Source organism: Phaseolus vulgaris, chromosome 8, assembly GCF_051622355.1.
Source record: "Phaseolus vulgaris cultivar YP4 chromosome 8, ASM5162235v1, whole genome shotgun sequence".
NCBI classification, from domain to species: Eukaryota; Viridiplantae; Streptophyta; class Magnoliopsida; order Fabales; family Fabaceae; genus Phaseolus; species Phaseolus vulgaris.
The window spans coordinates 13,915,489-13,938,034 of record NC_143505.1 but is presented as its reverse complement, the minus strand read 5'-3'; the positions used below and the strand labels follow the sequence as shown (position 1 = coordinate 13,938,034).

The 22,546-nt window shown below is 29.1% G+C and overlaps 3 protein-coding genes across 8 annotated transcripts; all 3 read right to left on the bottom strand.

Annotated features, from left to right (window-relative positions):
• Positions 1–3,363: 3,363 nt before the first annotated feature.
• Positions 3,364–4,334, bottom strand: OHP (one helix protein). Its single transcript, XM_068628489.1, has 3 exons — positions 4,055–4,334; positions 3,793–3,915; positions 3,364–3,588 (listed from the first exon to the last, which is right to left on the bottom strand). The coding sequence occupies exons 1-3, from the start codon at positions 4,211–4,213 to the stop codon at positions 3,520–3,522; spliced, it is 351 nt and encodes a 116-aa protein (XP_068484590.1). The 5' UTR covers positions 4,214–4,334; the 3' UTR covers positions 3,364–3,519.
• Positions 4,335–13,186: 8,852 nt separating this feature from the next.
• LOC137826877 (triacylglycerol lipase 2) lies at positions 13,187–16,124 on the bottom strand. 6 transcript variants are annotated; one of them, XR_016515044.1, is made up of 7 exons: positions 15,686–16,124; positions 15,518–15,572; positions 15,343–15,435; positions 14,946–15,087; positions 14,521–14,658; positions 14,381–14,421; positions 13,187–13,388 (listed from the first exon to the last, which is right to left on the bottom strand). XR_016515044.1 is itself a non-coding variant. In XM_068633032.2 (6 exons), exons 2-6 carry the CDS (start codon positions 15,538–15,540, stop codon positions 13,385–13,387), a joined length of 348 nt encoding a protein of 115 aa, XP_068489133.2. In that variant the 5' UTR covers positions 15,541–15,572; positions 15,686–16,124; the 3' UTR covers positions 13,187–13,384. The 6 variants fall into 6 exon arrangements, 1 of the variants encoding a protein (XP_068489133.2); XR_016515045.1 differs by having other exon boundaries at positions 15,378–15,435; XR_016515046.1 differs by lacking the exon at positions 15,343–15,435 and having other exon boundaries at positions 14,946–15,106.
• A 3,274-nt stretch (positions 16,125–19,398) lies between these two features.
• Positions 19,399–21,830, bottom strand: LOC137825963 (L-type lectin-domain containing receptor kinase IV.1). The gene has a single exon (XM_068631783.2). The coding sequence runs from the start codon at positions 21,543–21,545 to the stop codon at positions 19,539–19,541; it is 2,007 nt and encodes a 668-aa protein (XP_068487884.1). The 5' UTR covers positions 21,546–21,830; the 3' UTR covers positions 19,399–19,538.
• Between the last annotated feature and the right edge of the window lie 716 nt (positions 21,831–22,546).

Below are 22,546 nucleotides of genomic sequence, written 5' to 3'. Positions count from 1 at the left end.
TACTTCTGAAATTTGATCGTGGTTATCAATATGACATCTTTGTTTTGTCCAACATGACATTGAATGACTTTAGGTATTTTTCAGGACATTGAAGCTGAAGATGTTATATGAACCTTTTCGATGGTATTTTATTTTTTTAGTCCTATACATAGGCATAATATTTTAATCCCTTTAGGGTGAGTTTGGATTGAGAAGGGATGTATGAGGATTTGAGGGAGTGGATGTGTGAGGATTTAAAAGAAAAGTGTGAAGTAAATAAATGTGTTTGGACTAAGGTATGTTAGAGTATAGGTAAGTTTATTGAAATTTGTAAGTGATGTAATGATTGTAAAGAAATTTTGAATTTGTTTTAAATGCAAGTTTATAAATTTATTCTTACTTTTAAAAATATTTGAATAATAAAATATGATGTATTTTTGTACAAATTTGAGATAATTAAAATTTAATAAATTATTTTTAATACTATTGAATAATTATTTTTTTTAAAACGAGTTTCTTATTAAATATGAAATTTCCATAATTAATAAAAGATTAATTTATTTTTTAATTAATTTGTGAGTGATGTGTTGAGTGTTATTTAAATTTAAATTTTTTTAATTAATAAAAGATTAATATTACAATTTTTTATATTTTAAAAAGCTAATTAAATAATTAATTTATCTTTTAATTAATAATAATATGACATAATTTTTTTATATAAATAATTATATTTATTTTTATATTATAATTTTATTTTTATATTATTAAATATTTGATATAAATAAAATAAAATAAAATATTATTATTATTAATATTATTATTTAATAATTTTATTTAATTTATATTTATTATCATTATTTTAAAAATTTCTTTTAATGAATATTATTATTTATTATTTTATATATTATATCTAAATATTTATATTATTAATATTAATAATATTTGTTATTATTATAAATATATAATTATTTTTATATTCTATAATTATATTATATTATTGTATAAAATTTATATACGATTATATATAATCAAACTTATATACTATATTATACATAATTAATTATGTATATACTTTTTATAATATAATTATTTGATTTTATTTTTATTAATATATATAATACTTTTTATTTTATTATAAATATTGATAATATTTATATTTTTATTATAAATATATTTAATATTTTAATTTTGTAATATAATCTGATCTTTCATTATGTCTTTTTGCAATATTCTCTACATGTGAGAGGGACATAGTTTTTACTATTCAGATCTCTTTCCTTGCACATCACTATATTCAAATAGCTGATACAAATGTTTTTTCCTCTTACGAAAACAAACACAACTGATTGAAGTGAATATTTTACATAAAAAAAAATAAAATTACAAATTTTAATTAATAATAATAATTTTATTTGCATATAAGAACATTAAAAATTGGTATTCTTACTATTGATTTAATGGATGTATGGAAATATGGTAGATCACATCGAAAAATTAAGATGGTATAAGGTTATACTTATGTGGTGAAAAATTGCAATGTAGTTTCGTAAAATTTATAGTTATAATCATTTTCAATAAAAAAAATATAAAATTATCTTCAAAAAATAAATAAGAATAGTTATCTACATTTTAAATTTTAAGGAGAAGTTCGAAAAAAAAATGGTTGTAGTGAAAAAGTTACCTTTAGTTGAAGGACAACGCTTAAAAACTACTTTTTAGTGTAGTGAAAAATCATAGTTTAAATAAGTTTTAGGTTAGTCATCTCTGAATTTTATTTTTAGTTTTCAATAAAATTTCCTTTTAACTTGTGTATCTAGTAAATTAATTTTTGTTTGTTTAAGTACTTAAATAAAATATTTATTTGTATTTATTTTAATCTTTAAAATATTTTTAAAATTTTCTTTTAATTCATAAATATTTTTTATCATAACAAATATATGTTTTACATTATGCGATGAATATCATATCAATATAAAAAATGAAAGAAACTTAATATCAATCATTGATCAACATTAAAGATTGTCTAACACGTGAGACAACTTAATTAATAGACTTGTAAGTAGTACAACTGACATAGGTAACACGAAAAAGCTTAAAAATAATTCTAGCTTCTAATTTAAAAAAAAAAAATTGATGTTCAAAGAAGAATTGATTGGTGAACACAACTTTATTTGCCTAAAAATAATATTGTTATCCTCTCATCATCAAATAGTTAAATCTAAAAAAAAATAATATTATCTACTTATCTTTGTATAAGTCTATACAGAATTAAAATATAAAAGGAATATTATCTACTCATACATGAACTTGTGACTTTTTATCAAATAATTATATTTCATTATGGATATATTTAGATAATTTTTTATAAAGAATTTTAGGAGAGAAAAATAAGAAAGAAATTGAAAAAAATTATATTTTCATAACCTAAATTAACTATACACGAACTTATTTATAAAAAATATATGATAAGTAATTTCTTTTAAAAAAAAAATTTATGTTCGATATTACTATTAAACTTGATATGATAAATTAACTTATTTATAAGTTAATTTTAATTTATAAACAAGTTAAAAAGAAGTTGGATTAAAGTTTAGTAATTATGGAGAATTTAATGGATATACAAGCACATTCACATGTGCAAACATAAGTGAAAAATGTCCTAAATGAAATTAAGGACAAAGAAAAGTAGTTAAATATGAACTCTCAACAAAGACGAAGTAATTGATGAAGGGATAGTTGTTTAATTCACAACAAAAGGTATCGAACTTGGGCTACCTGTTTAAGAACATTTTCATTGTAAGAGTTATATTATGAAGTCTTAATTTAATTTTGGTAGGTTCTATTATCCACATCATTTTATTAATATTTTATTTAGTTATTGGTAGATTTAAATTTCAAGACAGAAAAATAACTATTAATCTTTATAACCCTGAATCTTATTTTTTATAGTATGTCAAGATACTTTAATAGAAAGATATTATAAAATCCAGGTCTCAATCTTATGATCTAATATAGATCACTATAATGCAAATGCAATCAAAATATCATTAGATCAGCTTCCATAAAAATGTCATCAGATCGACCTCAATAAGAGTATCTTAGCCTAACTTTGATTGAAATATCATCAAAATAATTTTACAAAATTTGATTATTTTTTAAATTTAAAAGACTAAACTAAAAAATAGATTTACCTTAGAATAAAATCATGATTAAACAAAATATTGATCACAAACACAATATCTCAAAATATTTATCATAACTTAGTTCATAGCTTGCCATGTGCAGTCTCGAGTTCCATTTACCAAACCAAGAATCACAGCATTCACTATCAATGGCATTGCTCAAGTATACCAAGAACATCAAGTATACCAAGAACATCAGAAATTCACCTCAACACTGATTTTGGATTAGGGAAGATTGTGTACCAAAATACAAGATTACAAAGATTTTCAAATGACATGGAAATTTGAAAAATTGTTCATGAAACCATTAAAAAAAAGTTAAAGTTGATTTATATATGACAGCATTTACTAGCAATGTTCAGAGAGGAATGTTAAGGCCTTTGCCAACATCAACCCCAATCACCTGAAGTATTCCCTTGTTTATTATCTGCAAGATCACACAATCAATAACCAAACTCAGAACCAATGCTCATGCTGAAAGAAAGAATGGTAAATCAAATTTCACAATAAACCCATTCCCATTTCATTCTACCACCACATTTTTATCAATTCAAAATCATAAAAGGCCTATGGTATACTAGAAAGTGAAATGCATAGCAGTTTAAAATGAACACCTAAAATCAGTACTCACCAACTCTACAACGAAAACTCCAATGATTCCAATCATGCAAGCTCTAGAGTTCCATATTTCTGCAGTCCTAGTGAACCCAAGAAAAGGAGGCTGAAATTGCGGCTGAACTTTCGGAAATTCCACCTGAAAGAAGCAAACAAACATGCCCAATTGCTTCATAATCACCAACAACATCAGCAAAGTGAGAAAAAAAAAAAAAAGAACAAACCAAAAGTGCAAAAAGAAATGAGAATGACATAAGAAGCAAAAGAAGAAGTTTTACACCAGCAGGGGGCTTGACTGCGTGTACAACCAGGGAAACCCTCTTGGATCGATTCAAAGAACGATTTTGAAGCAAAAGAAATTGCTTGCTTGGAGAGTTGATTGATGGGGTGGTTGCAGGTATGAGTGGTGACAGCAAAGTTGTTGATGAAGTGGCCATGGCTATGGTTCACAATCACAACCAGTGCTTGATTCTGTGGCTTATCTACTTTTTTTTTCCCTTTCTTATTTGCTCTTGTTTTTGTGTGGTTGAGATTGGAACAAGTGGGAGGGAGAAAGTGTCTACGTGTAACTCCAAGTGTCGTGGGTAAGTTATAATGGTTATATCTATAAGGCTCGTACATTTATTTTAAATGGATCCGGATATGTATAGGTGAAGTGTTTAATTCAAAAAGTATTGGTTGAATTTTTGAAGATTTTAACATAATTTTTAAAAGTATAAATAAAATAATTTTTTTAAAAACTAAAATTTATTGTATAAATTTTTATTATGATTACAAAAATAAGGAACAAATTCTTTTGAACCAGTCATGAAAAATATCTTCCTGCTCCCAAAAGAATATAAAACATATTTTGCACATAAATATTTATTTTTAATTTATACCATTCAAAATTATATAATATATAGATTCGTGTCCCCGTATCCTATATTTTAGAGATTATACGTATTTTCGTGTCCGTATCCGTGTCGTGTCAGTGTCTGTATCCATATCTGTGCTACATGGTCATATTTATTTTTATTATAATCAATGATGATGGTATAACTTTATTTGTATAGTTTTAATTAATTTTTTTAGTTTTTATATTAAAAATTAATTTAATTTTTTAGATTTTAAAAAGTTCAATCTCCTCTATTTTTTTTTTAAATTTAATTTAATTTTAACTTTGTTTTAACAATTCAATGTGATAACAATATAAATGTACCATAGTGATAAATTTATTTTAATGATAATAATATAACATAAAATTCACATTAAATCATTTTAAATAAAATTAAAATAATATTACAAATCTTGAAATTGAATCGATTATTAAATCTTAATATAAGAAGTAAAGAAATAATTAAGTTTTTTTTAAAAATCAGTTCTTCCTTAACAAAAATTATTTGACTTTGTATCTTCAAATTATAATCAAAGTATAAATCTAGGAAAGAATTAAACAAAGTTTCATAAGAAAATTCTCTCTCATATATATATATATATTATAAGGTTTATCGACTTATAATGACTTATTATTACCTTCGGTATTCATGTTTATGGGTCTAGATGATTTAAATACGATACGTATTTTATTGTAAGCTTTTTATTGTGTTTTCACTTTTTACAGATAAAAAATATTGAACCTAATTACTTATTTTATTTTATTTTCAGAAGTTAACTCCTTATTTTCATTTTAGTGTTAATTTTATTAAAAATAGACTTTGAGAATATGAATAATAAATTCAAGTATAAATATGATAGGAAATATTAAGTTCAAATATTAAAGTCACAATAAATATTTAGTTAACTTTGAATACTAAAATTATATAAAAACATATTTTCAGAATTTGTTTTAGTTTTAATATTTATAAGAATTTAAATAGAAATATCTTATTATTATTATTATTATTAATGAAATAAATATATAATTATACTATTGTGAGCGGGATTATTCTTTAACCAATAAAACTAGGGAAATTCTTGTCAGAAAAACTAATATATTGGATCTTTTACTGTAAAAAAAATATGGACTTAAATATTTTTTTATCCCTAACAAATTTACAAATTTTACATGTTCTCTTTAATAAATTTTTCTTTACTTTGGTCTCTAATTTTTTTAATTTTATATTTGATATTTTTATTCCATTACATAGATTGGCATGATATATCTTCATAAAGTAAAATAAAAAATATCGATGGTTATGATAAAAAATTTAGAAATAAAAAAATTAAAATATTTAACAAATCACTCAAAATAGTTCACAATGAAATACAAATAAATATTTTTTAGGATCAAAGTTAAGAAACAATTTATTAAAAACTAAATGCAAAATTGGTAGATTTTTTAGGGACTAAAATTATATTTTTAGCAGATAATATATTACTGTTGGACTGACGTATATGCATAACATTAAATTTAAGGTTTAATTAGTTTTTTTTTCTTCTAATTTCTCCCCCATTATTTTAGTCCTTTAATTTTTAATTACCTATAATTTTGGTCATCAAATTCATTTTTCGCAATTTTGATCCCTTAATCTTTAATTACTTATAACTTTTTTCAATTTTTAATTTAAAAATTATATTAAATCACTATTACATTATATTTTTTATTAGCTACTTACCTCTTTTATCCTTTTCAATCCTTTTAAAAAAGTCACATAGTATATAGTATGTGCTTTTTCGCAATTTCATAATGTCCAAAGTAACTAAAAGAAAATGATACTTGAGCTGAAAATTGAATGAAGTTACGGGTAATTAAAAATTAAAGAATTAAAATTACATTAAAAAATTTCAGAGACCAAAATTACAAATAGTTAAAATTTGGAAATTAAAATTGCCAAAAATAATTTGTTAAGACAAAAGTCCAACACATCAAGAATTTTAATTAATGCTTAAAATTCAGTTAAGTATAAAACATTGTCATACTTCATCGGATTTTATAAAAATAATAGATAATGTAATACCCAAATATTTTGTCTAATAAACTATACAACATTGTAGTCTTTTATCAAAGTTTGACATAAGAACATATGAAAACGTAAAGGAGCATCACCATCTAATCTATCCCAACTTTATAAGAAGATGACCAAGAGCAAAAAAGACTATTCAAGGCTAAGTCAAGCATCTCAGGCTAGGACACAAGGCTCCAATATCCCTCAGAAGATCATCAAGAATAAAACACCAGAGCATGGGCTAGGATACCAACTATTCTTTATTTTAGTCTTTTTAAAAAGGAGGTTGTAAAAAACATAAAAATTGGGCTTGTTCTTGGCCAATAGAGAAATCCTAACATCTAGAAGGTTTCCCATGTACATCCTCTAGTCACACTTTCCTCATTAAGCACATGCTTAAATGTGAGAAGCATGAACCTTTCTAGATCCACAATTAATGGCACATTTTTAAGAGTTAAGCTAGCTTATTTTGAATTTCAAATTTCCCTCTATGCCTTAATCACATGACACCTATCACTATAAACAGGTAATCACCCCCTATTGTAAATCACAACATATTTTGAATAAAGAAACTTTGCTTGAGTGAATCTCTGAGTGGCTATTTTTCTCTAAGTCTTATCTTGGAAAAGATGTTTCAAGTGGCGATTCTCTTCATCACTTATCTTGGACCTCTCCTCCTCCAAGTGGTGTAATTCCTCCATTCCTCTACCTCCATGGATGTCTACAACTATCTAAGTCTTCCATTTCTCTTATCTTATTCCATGTTTTCCAATTTTGTCAATTCTAGTCTATTTTTGAATGCTTAATCCCATTTCCAATTATTCCTTGTGTGAGTCTTTTTCTTTTGCTCTTTGAAGAAAACCTTTACATTTACTTAATCATTTGGTTAAGCTTGTGTCCAGTGACAATACTCACTAAGTCATCACCATAATTGTTAATTCAATTCCTAATTTAAATGAAATCTATAAAAATATGTGTAATTATAAAATCAACTCATATCAACTACATATCAAACACTACACATAGATTAAACAAACTTTGTACTTAAAAAATAAATATTCATATGTTTACTCTATGTCTGCAATTGTTCATATACCAAAAGGATCCCTTCAAAATCAAATATAAAAAATCTCTTGAGACATGAGGTAAAATTATTTTCTTCATCAAATTCCTGACATAAAGAGTCTTTCAACTCTAACCTGGTTATATGCTATGTATGCTATGCACATTAATCATGAATAAGTGTAAAAGGTTATGCTACTGTGACTGTTTTGCGGGAAGTGTACCGTGTCAAAAGTAATAAATTTGTCCCTAAGGACGAATATCAAACCCACAAGGAACAATTGAATTCTCAAGTATAATATTCACTAAATAGAAAACAATATATAAAAGTTTGTTGGAAGTTTGTTGTGTATGAGATTACAAGAATGTAGATAAAGCAAAGTAATGAGTTGTTTGATTCAATTAGGAAAATTAGGAGTGAGGTTCATCATTCTCACTCTTTTGTATTTTGAAAAGCATAATAATATTCTATCTTTGCTTGATATTGATGCCCATATAAAATTCATTTATATCGATTCCCCACATATGAAATTATTAAGATAGTCTCCTAAATATCGATTTCTCACATATTTATAAAAACTCCTTATCGTTATGAACAAATGTTGATAAAAATTAACATTTCAAATCTATTCCTAGCATTCAAATATGTTAAGCATTAGCATTTAGGTTAGATGCTTAAAAGTATTTTTTAGTTAAATCTAAGGATCAAAATCATGATAAAACAAGCGATAAGAATAAAATAACAATACCAATAATCAATCAAGAACTAAATATTATGTTTAAATATCATCTCAATCCATAAGAGTTTGAATAAATTACTCTCAATCCCAAAGGGTAGAATTAGCCACTCATGTTGGTCATTACAAGCATGGAAAGCAAGAAAAGAAGATCCAAGATGTTTCTCCTTGACGACTACCTCGTCTAGGGTTTTTTGTCTCCTTTGTTGATCAAGGATGATCTTGAAGCTTTGATGTCTCCAAATCCATGGTGTTTGATGGAAGGCTGGAGTTGCTGCTTGTGTGGGTGGGATCTGGGTAGATTAATGTGTAATCCACTCTTTGTTTGAATCTAAAACAGTTTGGAAAAAACCTTTTTGAAAAAGATTGTTTTATAAAGAAGTGGAAAAACAACTAGTTGTTTTATCTTTTCAATCGGTTGTTTGACACTTAGAGGTTTTTGAAAAGGGTTTGAAGTTGTTTGACTTGGTTGACTTTGCTGTCAAACCAATTCAATCGGTTGTTTCAAGAATTCAACCGATTGTTTGTTGAAAATCCATAACATAATTTCTGTTATGTTTGCAAATCAACTTTAAATGTTTTCTAACTGAATAGGCTTTTGCTTTAAATGTTTTAACAAAATTTTGGAGTATTTAAAAGAGGATGTTATACTCTCTTAAAGTTTGATAACAGTTTTGAGACATTTGTGAAAGTGTAAAAACATATTTGAGTTTTCAAGATTTGCATTCACGCTTTTGGGTTTTCTCAAAGAAATGGAATAGGTTTTTGAAAAGGGTTTGAAAGGGTTTGAAGTTGTTTGACAGGGTTGACTTTGCTGTCAAACCAATTCAATTGGTTGTTTCGAGAATTCAACCGATTGTTTGTTGAAAATCCATAACATAATTTCTATTATGTTTGCAAATCAACTTTAAATGTTTTCTAACTGAATAGGCTCTTGCTTTAAATGTTTTAAATTTTTTTTGGAGTATTTAAAAGAGGATGTTATACTTTCTTAAAGTTTGATAACAATTTTGAGACATTTGTGAAAGTGTAAAAACAGATTTGAGTTTTCAAGATTTGCATTCACGCTTTTGGGTTTTCTCAAAGAAATGGAATAGGATTGATGTAATCTTTTGATTTGATCTACATCAGATGTAATCCTTTTTGTATCTCTTGTATTTCTGAATACTAGTGTGTAAGTGCAAAATCAGAGGGTGTTTTGATTTCTGTGGTGTTTGTGTGCCAAAGAAAGTGTGTGACTTGAGGTGTTCAAGGTCACTTCTTTAGTGGTGTGTTTGTATTATGGATTTTGATTGCATAGTAAATACTCAGTGGTTTCTAGGGATTGGATGTAGTTCTTGAGATAAGAGTGAACCAATATAAATTACTTGTGTGCTTTTCTCTTACTATGAACTCATTTAATTTATGCTTTTAAGTTGTTTTTAACTCTGCTGATATAAACAACCGGTTGATTTTCTGATAATCAACTTAAACAGTTTTTTATTTGATTGTGAAAATCTTTCATAAACAATTCACCCCCCTTCTTGTTTAAGGCCATATATTCTAACACTATTCTCCCAATGATGTCCTGGGTTATGCATCACGCCTCATATTTAACCTAGTTGGGCTTGGGCTAAGTGACTTCTTGCTTAGGCGAGCTACAACTGGCTTGGGTGAGTTGGATGAGAAAAGGCCCAACTTCTCTAAAGTGATCTCACTTGGGCGAGATTGGACTTGCTTGGGCGAGTTCCTCTTGAGTGATCTGGCTTGGGCGAGTTTTGAGAGTTACAACTTTTCCTTTTCATCTTGTTTATTATCCTTTAGCCCTTTCATCTCCATTTTTCCCTAGAATCCTGAAATTAACACAAATTTGGGAATACATCGTTCTTATTCATATTATAATCACAAAATATGTAAAAAAGTTTAAATTCATAAATTAGGGATTAAATTATAGTTATTTTATCAATAAATATCCATAAGTGCTTGTCTTTTAATATGAAATATTACTTAAATATGACACATATCAATGATCTCTCTTTAGATTTAAGATTTAGCAAGGATGTTTCATCAAACATCACATCCCTTATTAGAATTACCTTTTGTTTTAATGGTGGCCAGATTGTTAATCCTTTAACTCTTACTGCATAGCCTACAAGAACTCTCAAAGGACTATAATAGTCTAAATAAATGTAGTTAATGAGGCTTTCAGTGTGTGCATTATCTTAAAAAACAAATGTCTTTGTTACTTGGCATAGATATAATGCTCACAAAACTTTAGAGCATTCATCTTATGGTTATCAAGTAATCCCTTCCTGCACAACGTTTCCATCTTCCACACACTCATATGGGCTAGCCGAAGATACCACGAAGACTTCTTGGACATACCAAGTTAAACTTGCCATAGTGGACCCTAAACCCTATTGGTTGTATATGTTACCTTTCTTATTCCCCTACATTACCACAAACTTCTTCCTTGTTATACACATCACTCCACCTTCAACACTAAATGAAAAAACCTCTAACATCCAATACACCCATTGAAATCAGGCTCTTCTTTAGTCCAAGAACATGACAAGCATTGGAAAATGTCTTTATTATTCTAACAGGCATCCAGATCTAGATGAACCCAATGCTAATGATCTTGCAATGTGCATAATTTCCCATTAGAACATAATTACCATATATCATGAATCAATCTTAGCTCATATACATATGAAAAGAGCAACCAAGGTCCAAAGCCCACTACTTAGAATAACCTAGTTGCTTTGCTACAACCAACACCAATTTAGCCATGGATGATGAATCATCCTTAATAGTAGCAACAAAAGAATTTTTGTCTCACTTTTTCTTATAACTCAGTGCTTTTGTGGTAGTTGCAAATGTCTACGGGATCGACTTTATCCATCTTCCTAAACTTCTTCTTACCATTGGAAGTAGCGAACACACTTAGTTGAGAGGCTCCAACTTTGTCATCTTTCCTATATGTTTTGTGTTTAAGCTTTGTAGCATAGAGGTAGGCCTCATCTCCTTCAACATGATGCACTTTCTTCCAGCACTCAAGAATTTACAAAATTCTTTAGCAATGAGGTGACTTGTCAACAAAATGATATCAAGATATATTCCTTCATCTCCATGTTCATATTCACTCAACTTTATTAGAATCTCATTCATTTCATCAAAATGATCTTTGAGAAACATCCACTTCCTCATATGAACACCAAACTATTGTTTCTTTAGCAACTTAGTAACAAAGACTCTATGTCATGAATAGATTCTCCAACTTCAATCATAACCAACCAATAGTTTGCTCTTCTAAGACATCATAAAGAACCTCACGTGCAAGCAACAAAAGAATCAATGAGTGAGCTTTCTTTTCTTGATCTTCCAAAATTGATTTTTCCAAGTATGATGTCTTTCCAAAAAAGTGGTGTCTTGATGGTTCTTTCAAAAAAATCCTCATCTTATTCTCGACATATTAAAGTTGTTCTTCCCTATGAATTTCTCAATCTTAATTGTATTCGTCATTTTCTTAGATGTCTTCTCAAAATACAAAATGTAATTTACTTATAGAATTACAATCATTACTTTAAGAATTAGCCTTGTTCTACTTTATAACTAGTTATGTGCGACCTGATACATATAAAAAAAGTTTGAAAAGATAGTTAACATGAATATGGGTCTTTCCATAATTATTAGAGAAAAACATCTTTTTATGTTATTCTTCTATCTTCATCAACATTTTTTTTATTATTTTACCTTAATTTGGGATTGTGTTTTCAGTTTATATAAACAAAATTTTAAGCTAACGTACAGTCTTGTTTTTTTCTCATCATTTGAGACATATCATACTCTCAGTTTGATTCTTCTCTTATTCAATATACAAAAGATATCCTATCACTTTTGTGAAAATATTTTAAAAATCTTTAAAAATACAATTTAACTTTCTTCTTATTTATGTGAGTTACACTTTTAGTATTATAAAATAAATAACATTGGATATATATAATTTACTACAAGAAAAACTGTTTTTAGAAACTAAATTTTTGATTTCTAAAATGATAAAATTAGTCACTAACTTAATTAGAAACTAATTTAAAAACTAATAGTCTTAAGTGGCTAAAATCATGGTCGCTAATTTTAGATACCAATTTAGATTCTAATTTAGAAACCAATTTAGTTACCTTTAAATAAAAACCAATTTAGTGACCAAATATATAGAAACTAATTTAGTGACCAATTATATAGAAACCAAATTAACAACCAATTTCATTGAAACCAATTTAGTGACCAAAATATATAGAAACTCATTTAGTAACCAAATATATAAATACCAAAAAAATGGTCACTATATTGGTCTCTAAATAATTTAATTTATTATAAAATATTATTTTATTTACCTACTTACTCTTTAATATTTTATATTTATTTATATATTTAAGTTCACTAATTTTAAAATAAATTTATAAAATTCATCAAATCAAGTCTTTTATATTTTATATTTATTTATAGCCTTATGCTTAATGCCACTAACTACTGCTTATTAGAAATAGACAAATATAATAATAAGTGAGTTATTGAAAAGAATTAATATTCTTCAATTAATAGGTCATTTAAATGGAAATCAAAATAGCTTAGATGTGTCACAAGATATCATGGACAAAACAATATCACAAATTACTATCAGGTGGAGAAAAAAAAACAGCAATTGAAAAACTTTATACTTTTCTTCTTTTATATAATTTTAGAAAAGACAATAAGTAAAAGAAAACAACAATTATTGGTCAATCAAACCCTACAAAGTCAACAATTAAGTAAAAAGTTTTATCTATAATTTTTTGTGTGAACTTTATTCCAAGAAGAGCCACTCCTGAGAGCTTTTGATGCTACCTATAACAATAATCATCTACCTGTAAAAAAATGTAAAATAAAATTTATTAGCAAGATTGAAATTTTAAAGATTGTTCATATAAAAAGTAGCCCACATAATAGTGCTAAAGAGTGTACTTAAGAATAAAACTAAAACCAAGGATCTTCAACATACTCCAATACACAATAGCATTAAACCATTAATGTTAACATTTCAAAACCAAATCAAGTGGAAGACAAACTAAAGATTAAAATTTAATACTCACTTACCAGAAGCCTAAAAGCAATACTAGAGTTGAGTTGAAGATAATAAAGTATCTCCCATTTCCAGATAATATTATTTCTACGTAAAAGGTAAGCAACACATTTTCTAAAACAATTCTGAACACATTTTTCGTTACTGGTAGAAAAATGTTGTAAATCACAAAATTTTGAGTCACACATCTTGTTTAATGGTATTCATTCATGATTTCAAACTTTTTAAGAAATTTTAACTGTAAGTAGTACATTCAAGGAATAAAAAAGATAAAAAACAAAGAAAGAGGCTACACTTTATTCTTTTTATTTGTTTATTCCATTCGATAAACATAGGGTAATGGGACAAGAAAAAAAAATAATTTAGTTAGTTAATTATAAACATAGATTGGATTGCACTGTAAACACTCCTAACTTAGGAGCCCCGTAGCCTTATCATTATTCTTTTATTCACTTCTTCTAATTTGACATTTTTCTATTTACTTCTTCAATTCTTCTATTCCTATTATTTTTTCTGTGCATCTCTCTCATGATTTTGCTTTTATGTACTTTATCAATATTATCATCTTTAATTTTTGTTATATTATGTCAGTAATATTATAAGGACAAGAAAGTTATTGTAAAACTATATTGTTATATCTTTTTCTTGAGAAATGTTAGTACTTTCTTACAACATTAAAGTTTGAACTATGAGGAAGCAACATTGGAGCCTTCTTATTACTAGCCACAAAGCAAAGAAATGAATGGCAATGAATGATATAGATAATGATTTACTTACCCTCTCATATTAAATTCAAAGATTCCAAAATGGTATGGCGTCTGTAAAGAGGAAAACACAGATTTTCAGTGTTAATCTTTTGAATTTTAAAAGGAATTTTTTCTTTTGGCAAACAATCAAAGCATTTTTATAACTAATACCTCAGAAATGATGTTTTCAGCTGCATTTTTAGCTAGGGGTGAAGTCATCTGATAAGCAATGGGGCTAAGCAAGGAAGTTGATCTCAATATGTTAAATAATTGGTCTTGGGAAAAAGCAGCCAATGCAATCAAAGTTCCCTACAAAGGAATTCAGCACTCTGCAGTGAGCATCACATTGAAGAAGTCAAAAACAAGAATGGGAAGCGTAGAATGTGAAATTCACTTGTGCGTGACCAACATAGTGTAGTTTTTGTCCAGTTAGATCATGCACACACTTGAATGTGACTGGAAGATCATATGCAACTAGTTCATCGCATGACCAGTTCCAATCAATAATCTTAAAGAATAAATTTGATATAATCAATAGAACCAAACAAAATTGTTGACCATAGAAATGCATTAACATTTTAGTAAACAAAACTAACCAAGCTATTAGGTGGTAAAGTTGTATGCTGTCTGCTATATTTGGTTCCACGTGTGTTAACAACCCAAACATCAAACCCATTATCCGCCAAAAGAAACGCAAGAGACTGCTTTGAAGGTAGTAATAACCATGTGTATGCTATCCTGCAACCAGAACATCACACTAATTGCCAAAATCAACAATGTGGATCCCCCCTGTCACCTTATTCTAAGAAGAGGCCTTCAGGTTGTCAAAGAATTTTGATCAACACAAACATTTAGTTTTTTTTTTTAAAGTTCAAATACTGAAGACTATTTTGCATTAAAATGTTAGCTTTTTGTTGTTCCAGATTTAGCTATAAAAAAGTTTTACATGCTCAAACAAACAATAGCTGTTAAATCATCTTAAAAGTGACTCACCAAGAATAAGATTTTGTGTAATTATAATGACTCACCAAGAACAAGATTATGTACTTTAAAATATAAGTCACTTCCACTAATATATCCAAAACTCTGCATTGCAGGAAATGTCAAATTATGAAAAGCTAAAATAGTATATTGGAAAACTTAAATTTCATATGCTATGATATCTTACCACAATCTTCTCAGCAGCCTCATAGATCTTATCGACCTTTAACTCCAGTCAAGTTCTACGAAAATATAACAATTATTTTTACAATATAATTATAATATTCCAATCACCAAATAAACATATAATTAAAGACAAAAAAGAAGGTGAAACAATTGGATTATAACATACAACCTTGAGTACAAGTGTCACCGAGAATCATGATAGTTGTTGTAGTAGTGTCGGTCTCACCGCCGGACTAGCACTCGTCCAATTTAGGGCATCGAGCCTCCTCGCAAACAATGTGAAACTTCAATTCGCGGAGCTTCTTCTTGATATGCACTTACTTCTCGCTGTCGGGAACGACCTCCTTCATCCATTTTGACTTCGGAAGCAGTTTCTTCTTCGTCTCGACCTCTATCAAATACGCGATCTCTGACCTCAGCGAGATGAAGTCCAACAACGACGGTGATTCCTCCTCCAACCGTGCCCGGAGCCCAGCCAGAGTCTGCGGAAACTGTGATGGCGCCACCAGAGTGGTAGCGGTAGATAGAGAGGAAGATGAGGTGCGATGTGCAGTGCGGGGGTGCAGTGCGGTGGTGCGGTACGAGGAGGGAAAGGAATTTAGGGTTTAAGAAAGAAAAAACAAAGTAAGGAAAAAATGAGTCAGACAAAGAAATAAATAAAATAAATTACTTCAAAATTAGTATCTAAATTTAAAATTGGTGTCTAAATTTAAATAATAGTGACTAAAAATTTAAGTAACTAATTATATGATTATTAGAAACTAAAAAATTAGTTTCTAATTTTATTATTTTTATAAACTAAAAATTAGTTTCTAAGGTGACTTAAAAAGTTGGTTTCTAATTACATCTTAACCAGAGACTATAAAAATGGTCTTTAAATTTTTTATTTTTTTTATTATTAGCTATCAAAATTATAGTATCTAATTATATTATAATTTTTATTAATAATAGATACCTTTTTAGTAACCAATAATTTTTAGTTTATAAAATAGTATCTAAATTAGTTTCTATAGAAACTATTATTTTTTGTTTTTAAATTAGTTACTATCAACACATTTTCTTGTAGTGAATAGATGGATACTGCAAAACAAAACTTTAAATATGCATTTAGCTTCAAATTTATATAAAATATTTATAATTTTTTAAAATTCATGAAATTCTTTGAGTTCGTGTAGATTGTAACATCCATAATTTTACCCATATATAATAAAATAAAAGTAAAACAAACATTATCTACTTAACATATGAATATATACAACTATCTCATAATTGTATCTAAAAAATATTCCTTTTCATAGGGATTTTAATATATACATCAAAAGTTTTGAAACAAACAAAGCATTCAAATTAAAGTTATTACATCCTCCAGCTACTCACTGAAGAGCTCTATTACCTGCAATCTCATATGTTCCCATGATCATCACATGATCATCACAGATAAAGAAACAAACACAAACAAATAACAGGGTAAGCTAACTATAAAAAAATTCTATATCATTTCAATTTCAAATTAATAAACATAATTCAATAAGTCTCATACAATTTCGCAAACCATCAAGTGTCTATTAAAATTCATCTTTCATACGTCATACTTCTACTGACTCACAACACATAGATACTTGACTCTACTTCCGGAAGACTCGTGCATTGACTCAGACTCAAAGATCTGCACCTATCATACTATCTCAATGTGAAATCCACACACCTATGCGCATAAATAAATCTCAATATCATCTCTCCTAGTATGACAGGGTTAATTCATATAACAGGTTAATTTAGTTATCTTTCAAACAACTTACTCATTCATATGAACCTCCTTCAACTCTCACCACCTGAATAACTTTATCTATATGATTCCATTATCTCAAGAGAGTCAGAATATCTCTTTCTAGACAAATCCCTAGTTAATGCACATCCTAACAATCTTAACACGGTATTTTCTTTCTTGAAAATACTATGTCTTGATTAAAATTCATATTCTAAATCTCACAATATCCAACATCAAACAATCAAGTCATACCAATGTTTAGAATTTTCAAAATAACAATAATTCATTTACTAATCATATAAATGTCTAATTAAAGAGATTTTAAATTAAATATACATGAAATAAAAGTTTACATAATTTATAAGTAAAACTATACAAAAATAAATAAACCAACCTTTTTAAAGCAAAAAAAAAAGTTTTTTTAAGAGTTTAGCTTGAGCTAGAATTTGCTAGCTTGAGATAGAATCAACATGAGAGCACCCAAAATTTCATTTTTATTCTAACTTGAGCTAGAACTATCTAGCCTGAGTGAGATATGCAGAATTTTTTTGCATAAACAGATACACCTGTTAGATTCTAAATCAACATTTCATTCAATTTATAATTTTATAAAATCTACACATTACATTGACACTTCCTACTCAAAATTATACAAGCACTCTCATTGATTCATTAAGCTATTATGTCAATCTATACATATATATGATTTCTAAATCAAAATTATTTAAAATCAACAACCAATTCTCATCAAACATTTCATTTAACTTGATTCTACAAACTATTCAAATACATTCTACAACATCTACTATATCTATCATTTCACATTTCAATTTCAATCAATTTCCAATCAACTCAAAACAAGAAACCCTGTAAACAAAATTTTGAGCTGGTGACCACGTCACCTCCACATCCAGATCTTCTAGCCTAGGGTTCTTTTGAAAATTTAAACTAGCTTCCCTTACCTTTACTTGAGTAGATGCTCATGAAGAGCTCCAAACCTACCAAAAGCTTTAAGAGTATCTTAATCTGCACCACAAAGTCCTAATAAAAAATTGAACTATAACACTAGAACTCTGATCTAACAAAGACTAATGCTATAACTTAAAGAGGCACATGCATAAGCTTAGATTGAGACAAACCTACAAGTTCAAAATTTGACTCAAAGAAAAGAGTAAAAATTGAAGTTACTCTATCAAGATCTCGCTGCCAAGAGTCTAATGGCAGACTCTGATCGTCAAACTGATGAATGAGGAGGTTAGAATCTTAGAGGGAAGGAAGAGGAAAAGAAAAAGGAACTTCTAGAGAAATGGTGATTCTTTTGAAATGAAACCTGAATAATTAAGTTTTCTATTTATATGTTCTTTTCATTTTAATAATAAAATATTTAGGTGTCATTTAAAATTTATCACTTCTACTCTAGGGTAAATTTCTAGATCCTTACATAAATCAATAAATTTTTTTCAATTTATAATTTCTTATAAAATATCATAATTTCATATTTTATAAATTATTTAAAATTCAAATTACAAAATCCTAATTCTAAAACATTTTTAAAAATCTTTAGAAAATTATTAAATTCTGAACAAATATTTTGAAATTTACACGACTTGTTTCTTTAAAAAAAAGTCTTTTGGAATGTGAATTAAATATGTCCTTTAATATTAACTAAAATTTATTAAGAAATTGAGATAGTCTCGTACATAAAACGTACATAAAAGTATGGAAAAAAAACTCGGGGCGTAAGTACTTCTAAACGATTTTTTATATTAGAAAATATCAATAATTTTTTTTTAAAAATAAAAGTAATTTTTGTTAAGATAAAAGCAAATAAATTCGTAACATTTTTTTTATCTCTCCTCTTAAAACTTGAAAAATCACCATAAGGTTGTGTTCAATCGAAGCTTAAATTTAGTATGAATTTGATTGATTTAAATAGTATTGAGTTATTTTGTGTGATTTATCAAACTGATAGTTGAACAATTAAGTACTTAAGGTTTGAATTCAAAATAGGATCTAAAGAACACTCACTTAACATGCCAAATGCAAGATGACATTGATGTGTTACATTTCTATTGATATCGTGTGTGGAAGGCAATGTTAAGAAAAACAGTGCATAACCCAAACTATAGATGTATGATAACTCATCTCTCTTTAGAATATAATACAAAATGAAATAACAAATATTAAGAATGCAATGAAATGAAATACAATGGAGGAATGAGGCATGCACATTTGATGTGTGTTTTTTGTAAAATCAACGCCCCCCAGAGAGAAGTGATTCAGCAATTGAAGAAGTATGGGAGATTGGCCTATCCATGGATGAAGGATAAGACATTGGACAATCCTGAAAGTCTTCATGCAGACCAAATGTTAAGCCAGTGGGAGATAAGCTAAGCAAAGACAGGTCTGGCAAAGGCACATCTCTCTCCAAGTACTGCACAACTTGGCGCATGCTTGGCCTAGCCAAAGGATCTGAATGTGAGCACAACAAAGCTAGTTTCAACACCAACTCCACCTCCTCTGCCTTATAATTTGTGCCCAAGTTTGGATCCCTTACCTCAACAATCTCACCTCTTTTCCAACAATTATACACCCAATCAACCAGAATTTCACTCCCAGACCCCCCCACTTGCTCTATTGGCCTTCTTCCACAAACAACCTCTAGCATAAATGCACCAAAAGCAAACACATCAGAGTTTGTAGTGGCCTTACCTGTTCTAGTGTGCTCTGGTGCTAGATACCCAAGTGTTCCAACCACATGAGTAGTGTGAGGGTCAGTTCCATGCTCATACAACCTTGAAAGACCAAAGTCCCCTAATCTACCATTCAATTCGGAATCAAGTAGCACATTACTAGCCTTAATGTCTCTGTGGACCACAACTTGCTCCCATTCCTCATGTAGATAAAGCAGACCTGAAGCAACCCCTTTGGTGATTCTAAATCTCTGGCTCCAATTTAGGGTCACTCTTGGTTTGTTATAGAGATACTTGTCAAGGCTTCCATTTGGCATGTAGTCATAGACCAATAGCAACTCTCCTTTGCGCCTGCAATACCCCAGAAGGGGAACCAAATTCCTGTGCCTAAGACGGCCAATGCTAACAATTTCTGCCACAAATTCTCTCATCCCTTGTCTTGATTCATGGGACACCTTCTTCACTGCAACCTCAATTTTTGAAATTGGCATCACACCTTTGTAGACCCTACCAAATCCACCACTTCCCAATAGCTCCCTCTCCCTGAACCCCTTTGTTGCCAGGCTAAGATCTTTGTACTTGAACCTATGAGGACCATAGTCTTGCTCCCAATCTTCAAGGAGCTCCTTAAACTTCTTCCTTTTGATGACATGAACCACGGCAAGAGCCACCATGATAAGCAAACAGAGTGATATAAGAGGCAACCCAACAATAAGAACCTTCGACTCTTCTTTACTGCCTCGTCTAGGTAGCTTGGGGAGTTCAGAGATGGCAAGTTGTTGAGCCTGCCCATTCACCTTAAAGCTCCAACCCAAAATATAATGATAACTTTGAATTGACCCAGTTGAGGATGAGAATCCAACATACATGCTATTGTTAAGAATTGGAGAAAGATCTTTGCTCAAAGATAACAAGGGGCTTTCTGGTTTGCCAATGTTAATTGGAGCTAAAGTAACATCAATCTGCTTCTTTGGGCCATCATATTCCACCCATAACTGCATTGGGGAGCCACTGATGAGACTCAAATTCTTAAACCCCCCGACACTGTAATATCCTGCAGCAACTGATTTAACCGACTTCAATCCGTTGACATCAATTCCGACATGGTTGTCATTAATATCATCAAATTCAGTATTCAGAATAGTATCAAGCTCCACCCCAAAAACATGGTTGCCGGAGTTGCCATTGTTGGTGTCATCAAAAAGGCCTAGGTACTGGCTTGGCAGAGAATTTGGAAGCCCTTTTGTTGGAGAAATCACAAAAACAATTCCATGACCACTCAAATTCGGATACTCAGAACTTATGGCAAACACAAACGTGGTGGAGAAAGAAGATACACTTCCATTTGTGGTGTTCTTGAAAACTATTGGACTAGGGAAGAAAGCATGACCCTTTTGTTGCCTGGTGTGGTTGGTGAGTTTAAGCATGCCATAGGAGGTGAACTCAGCGCCGCCATCAAGATACAAATGGGATGATGACTGGAACCCGTTATAGGTGAAACTGACGGCATCTTCACTAGCCACTGTCGTTGCCAGCACAAACACCACCGCTACAAGCTTGAGAAACATGGTTTTCTATGTTTCCCAAATTTGTTTAGCCAAGGCTAAATTTGTTGCTTGTTTCTATGTTTTTTCGACCGCCCAAAACGTGTACCACACATTTGAACTTTCAATTGTGCTCTACAAGGAAAGATCCTGGCACTTTCACTGCAAAGAAAACGAACGTCCTCAGAATTGCGTCTCTAGGTGTTAAACGAGGAAGTGACCACACCATTCAAGATTTGTGAATGCAAAAGTTAAAGATTACCAACAATGCAAAAAATTAGATACATCGCTTTCACTTTCTCTATTCACTCTTTCATTTTATAAAATTTCAGGTCTCTACTATTTATGTCACAAACATAGTTATTACCATTTGGTGCATCAACATCACGGACAAAACAACTTCTTCATTACTGATTAGGACACTGGAACAATTCAATATTTGCCACGTAACATTCCCTATGTGATTAGTTAATGTTCTTTTACTAAATTACCTTAATAATCGATATTCTGGTAATTAAGGGGAAAATGAGAAATTGTGTTTATGGAAAGTTCCTTATATCGAAGTTTGTGACTAGAGTCAAGTACTACATGACAAAGAGGTGAGTAGGGACCCCTGTATGGTGTACCTGTTTTGTATTTGGCAGGAAAAAAGTGACAAAAGAATGGTGGAAAAGATAAAGAGAAAAAGAGAAAAAAAAAGAAAAGAAACAAGAATAAAGCCTGTTTAATTCTTGCTTCATAAGCATCTTGTGAATTAAATAAAGTTGGTTCTCACTTTCATGGCGCTTAAATTTCAAATGTTTGATACTTCATTTTCACAAGGATAAGGAAACAATTTATGAGAGAGTGAACTTGTTCCATTGAAAGAAAATTTGAAATTTTATCATTAACTACACTGTCAAAAATTTAAAGTTTGTCTTTTATAGCCTCGCATGTGCCTTGTCCTGAACAGAAACCAAAACATTTCATCAAACATTTAAACTACATCTTTTATATTGAAAATAGTGGATAAAGAAACACTTTAT